A 5,758-nucleotide genomic window follows, 5' to 3' on the forward strand; every position below is an offset into this window, starting at 1 on the left:
ATAGTTCTAACGGCGCTGCCGTCAAATCGCGACACACAACGACGTTGTGCGGCGGCTAGTGGTAGAACGTGATGGAAACGCCCAAGTGTGTCACGTTCCATAAATACACATGTGATGATATTTACGAACGAAACCGCAATAGTGTGACGCTACCCTGTGGTTAGGCCGTGGCCTACACTAAAGAATAAAAATAGATAAAAACAAAAACCAAATATATGATTTTATCATTCGATTCATGAGACTGCCTGATCGCCAACAATTACCTATGTTAATTATTGTTTATTTTTATTTTCTATTGTAACATATAGGATGTTGGTATTGCTATCAAAATATATTATATTTGGAATTTAAATATTTTTTTAGCTGAAAAGTGGTATTCAGAATATATTTAAGGTTGGTGGAGAGGGGAAGAGGGAGGAAGCCCCCCACGGGTCTGTGTCAAATAATTGCGCACATGGAACGCAGTTTTCAAATTGTTGGACTAAACTTTCCTACTTAATTTTTCCCATTTCGAGCACTGCATACATGTTTACAGTCTTTAGTTATTAATATTAACTATTTAGGTATTCTATTACTGTACATTTATATTAGACATATTACTCATTTGTAATATACATTGATTAAATTTGATCAATAAATATTTACTCGTATACACATAAAATAATGTTATTTAAGTATTATGTACGAGTATTATTATGTATTATGTATATTAGACAATATATGTACCTATCCTTCTACCTATTTTGTATTATAAATTTAAAAATGTATCGTATAAATTAATAGCTTATTATATTGATTTGATTAATGGAACATTTTCAAATAGGATGTAATTCGAGTAACCTTTTTAAAAAAAATGTACGGGAGATATTTCGAGTTTGCTCAAATTATGAATTTCTATGCTATTACAACCAAGTGAAAAGTGATAATTCAATTAATTGTGATTGGTAAATAAAAGGGTAGAAATCGGCAAATAATAATTATTAATATAAATTATTTAATACTTATATTTTATGAGAATTATAATTCGCATTTGTAATTTTTTGGATTTTTATAGTTAAAGAATTATTTGTAATTGAAGTATGTATATAAAAACTAAATTTTCTAATTTTTGAAATTAATAAAAAAAATGAATTCAAATATGTTGTTATAGTAATCATCGTTTTTTTATGTATTCTATTGTATGTATTGATATAAGGTGAACAATTTTAAAATTTGATATATTCTTGTAATCGCAGTTTAAAGTAAAATGAAATAAGTTGCGCATGGTTTTATTTGTAGCCATGCAGTTGGGTAAAAACCAATGTTTTTCACTATAAGACGATTCAATTTTATATCTAGCAGATATTTTATCAACCAAATCAACTAATCGGTATATACAGGTAGTATATTATATTAGTGTAACATTTAATCATATTTTAAAAATTGAAATATATGGAAGCTAACTTTATTATACAAACCACCGTGCAGCGATGTATCGCGAACACCAACGACGCGTCGCGACGCTTGTTTGCTTTTAGCCGTCTTGGTGGCTTTTACCTCTTTGTGTAATTATTATATTTTTCTGCCATTTTTTACTTCATTAAAATAAATTATACATTATAAGTGCTTTCGTTTGCTTTCCTGTCTTAATAATAACATCATTACTATTATTTTATTATTATAATTATTGTAGTACAAAATCATATTATTATATATTATATAATACATATTATTATTATTGACTTAATTTTATTATTTTTTTAATAATAATTCTATCATAAAAAAAAAAAAAAATAAATAAATAAATAACTTTGTTCTAGATGACATTTGCTCCCCAGGAATCTCATAGGATTAATTAATTAATTATAAGTATCAACGAAATCGTAAGTAATTTTATTTTGTCATATAAAATGTTACACAGAATTTAGTCAAATCAACAAAACTAATTTAGCTCGCTAGTTAGGAAAAACCCCGATAATCGCGAGTTCGCCAACAACGAATGCCAGTACCGGCGAGAATAGAAATTAAATTGGCCTTTATTGGGAATTCCTGGTCGTCGATGGTTATCGAACGATTTTGCTTTTAAATAACTCGTTTTTTTTCGGTACGTATACGATGAGGTGACTCGCACCCGTAGACATTAGACGGGATGTCACCAGTCGCTCTGCAGCTCATGCGATTGTACTTATATTACTTATATCGGTTGACGTACGACAACATAATATTATAATATGACGTATAACGTTTTTTTTTTTTTTTATTGAATTACTTAATACTACATCTTTCTTCGGTTTTTTTCTTCATTTTAGTCACCAATGTTTTCTTGTTCGATTCGGGTTTAGGTGTCGAAGTAGTAGGTATCACGTTTAACAATAGGAATAACTGCACCAAATAAATCCGTGTATTCGTCGGATGACTGGGCGTCTTCGATCATTTTCAATTGAAATTCAAATGAGTCAAAGATTCAATATCAAATGGGTCCGACGAGAGTGTATACGTCTTGGCAGCGGATCATTTTCTGTTTTTATGAGGATATGGGATTCGACTTCCAGACATAGTAGTAGTAAGTAATTAACGATTTAACACAATAATTGATTGGGCAGAAACGATGTACAGTTATAATAAAGTATAGATAGGCCAATGTTTTTATCATGAGTTCGCGAAATATTTGTGTAATAATTTTATTGATATTTTAATTTTATTAATATTTATTTAAATAAAATGTTAATAATTAATTTTATAAAAAAAAAATAATAATAAAGAATTCATGAATTTTGATAACATAGCCCTCTTCCGCGTAAATTGTTGTAGGATTATCTCCAATAAAATAAAGAAATTATTATACTATAACATTATTTGTTTAATGTAATATTAGCTTATTAACACGGTTATATACACAAATAAAAAGTGTAATTTTCACCCTCGAAACACAATTTTACTTTTAACAGTACGTTACTAAGATTACATGAAATTCAGTTTTAAAAAAACGTTATCTTCTTCTTTGGGGTTTGTCGGCCATTAAGACCATTCCGTCACCCATCCAATTCTCCAGCCTTCTCTATCCAAAGCTCGTGCTTTTCAATCCGGTTTTCCATTCAGTGCCAACGTCTTTTTTTATCATATCTTCCCACCTTAATCGAGGTTTTTTACCAACTGGGTTCTCGTCCTAAAAACGTTATAATAAAAATTATTTATTAATTTCCAAAACATCGCTTCTGATACAATGTAAAGAATATTTTTGATTATTTAATAATTATTGCTTAAAATATTGTAAATTTTTAAGTTTTGTAATAATTTGTAAAATAATATCGACAACTATAATTAAAAATGTATTCCGACCGGTGCATCAACTATATAAGTAGGTATTGAACAATTTAAATTCCTTTTTAAAACTAATGTTGGGTTACGTATTTCTGAATACACTTAAATTTAGAATTTGTTATTTTTATTAAAAAATTAGTTGGTGTAGAGACCCCTTAATATATTCTAAGTGTATAATTTAAAATTAAAATTTTCTAAATGTCAATTAGGTAAAAGTCATATACTAAAAATATTAGGTAAAAATTAGGTAAAAGTCATATATTTTTTAGTCATATAGTCGATACTAAAGGCCTTAGACTATCAGAAGGGTTAAACTCTATTAAAAAATGATTTTTAGTGTGCATTTTATTTTTAATTATTATTAAGGATGGATTGAATCATTTTTTACTGATACCCGATATAATAATCACAAGAAAAATAAGTAGATTTTTAATATATTATAAAAAATCAACTTTTTTAGCAAAAACCATGAACCGATTCTAAAATAAATCCGATACCACAAACTGATAAAACCGATATAACATAATATTAGCATTACATTATTTTAATAAGTAATCAGTTTTATTTGTAAATGAAATAAAAGTAAGGCACGGTACCGGAACATAATTACCAACAGCGTCACATAGATGAGGGAGCACTGTGGTGGTGGCCCACCCAGTAATAGTATTATTACTCTATGGGTCCATCACAGTACTATCGATATTTAGTGATTTATTATATTTATTATATTTATTATATATATTGTTATTATTGATATCAATGTATTTTATGCTGGTGGTTCTTTTTTTTTGTTTTACTGTATCGGTTCAAATATCGGTTTTGAAAATAAATCGATACCGATATGTATTTCCGATACCACCAATATCGGCTGACAAGTATTGGATCTATGATCAGCCCGCCCCTAATTATTATGATTATCAGACCACCCAATCAGCATTTATACAGTAGGTATAATAATATTTGACAACTCCGATTATGTTCCAATCGGTAATAAATAATGTATTTTTCTTATTTTGTTTTCGTGTTCGAGCGTTGCACGCTGTATCATGGGGACCATCTAAATTTACTTAATAATACTAAAGCCGGGTACACACCGGAGGATTTCGTTTATCATAACCAAGGTTCGTAAGTTCATGCTCTAAATAATGTATTTATGTACTTAAAATTGACAAAATATGTCTTAAAAAGTTCAAAAAAATGCCCTAAATATCTAAAACGATGCACTTAAAAAATGCTTACTTAAAAAAATATAATTTTTGAAATAACATGAATTATCCATTCATTTTTTTTATAGTTATATTTTATTTCTTTATGTCACAATTAAAAAAAAAAAAAAATAGATTTTAAATACTATTTGATACTATTCTTGAGCCTTCATGAACTGCGTATAATATACGGCTTTGTCAGTAACTCATTTTAAATCTGAAAATTTTGAAACAAATTTATTCATTAAATGTACGAGTATCAAGAAAATTAAAAAGGAAAAGATAATAGGTATCTACAACTTGTATTTTTAATTTTTTTTGTACTTTTTTTGACACCAGGTGTCTTCCGCTGTCGCTCCACTGTGACGGATCATACGTTATTTGTTCTCGACCGGCGGGAAAAAAGAATATTGCTCTGGATCCACCAAGGCAGACATGGGTTTTTAAATGGATCGACTGAAACCCGCGATCAAGCTCATCGGCAACATACCGTACGTATGCAGCCCAAGGTGTTTAATGTTCAAAACTTAAGGTCAAAAACATATAAGTATTTTCTTTACTGGGGGAGTAATTTGGTGACATTCGTCCTACACTAGTGACACAGACCGCGGTTACGCCGTTACTAGCCGTGGAGATATTAGGTTGTTTCCGCAACTGGTTAGGCCAGACAGGAAGGGAAGAAAGGGATGATCACCCCGGACCCAGAATTTTAAAGAGGGCCCGGAAATTAGGGACTACAAATTATTAAAAATTAAACACAATTAATGAACACTGCCGAAAAAATTAAGATATACCTTAAAATATACCCCCGGGCCCGGGTTTCTTTCTACACTTAATTATTTCTACTTGAAATATTGAAAATTGTTAAGCAGAAATAATTAAAAAATCAAAAATATTCTTTACATAGAATCAGAAGCGATGTTTTGTAAATAAATAAAAACAATTTAATTATAACGTTTTTTGGAAACTAAATTCCATGTAATTCTAGAAACTTACTGTTAACAGGTTGACTGCCATGAGACCCTTATGTGGGTCACACGATGTTTGCCAAAATGTTTTTGAGATAATTAATGATTTTGTTAATTCTGTTTATGTCATATCTTATTAAATAATTTATTAATAATTTTTTGCATAATACGTATTATATAGTTTATAGTTTTCTAATATAGAATTTATCCATTTTTTGGTGTGACCCACATACGCAGCTCAAGTTAAGCACCGTCGCCTCCAGATAACCTGATCTTCCTGATGGG

At 29.3% G+C, this 5,758-nt stretch overlaps 1 protein-coding gene across 8 annotated transcripts; it reads left to right on the forward strand.

Moving 5' to 3' along the window:
- The first annotated feature begins 1,457 nt into the window (after positions 1–1,457).
- LOC112680979 lies at positions 1,458–5,758 on the forward strand. Of its 8 annotated transcripts, none has more exons than XR_003148362.1 (5): positions 1,458–1,544; positions 1,800–2,083; positions 2,322–2,542; positions 4,845–4,996; positions 5,711–5,758. XR_003148362.1 is itself a non-coding variant. In XM_025551243.1 (4 exons), the coding sequence occupies exons 2-4, from the start codon at positions 2,392–2,394 to the stop codon at positions 5,738–5,740; spliced, it is 351 nt and encodes a 116-aa protein (XP_025407028.1). In that variant the 5' UTR covers positions 1,458–1,544; positions 1,800–2,391; the 3' UTR covers positions 5,741–5,758. The 8 variants fall into 8 exon arrangements, 4 of the variants coding, with proteins under 4 accessions (XP_025407028.1, XP_025407029.1, XP_025407027.1 ...); XR_003148361.1 differs by having other exon boundaries at positions 1,800–1,862; positions 1,939–2,542; XR_003148363.1 differs by having other exon boundaries at positions 1,800–1,862; positions 1,943–2,542.

This window comes from Sipha flava, unplaced genomic scaffold (genome assembly GCF_003268045.1).
Source record: "Sipha flava isolate LNK unplaced genomic scaffold, YSA_version1 18313_pilon_pilon, whole genome shotgun sequence".
Classification (NCBI taxonomy): Eukaryota; Metazoa; Arthropoda; class Insecta; order Hemiptera; family Aphididae; genus Sipha; species Sipha flava.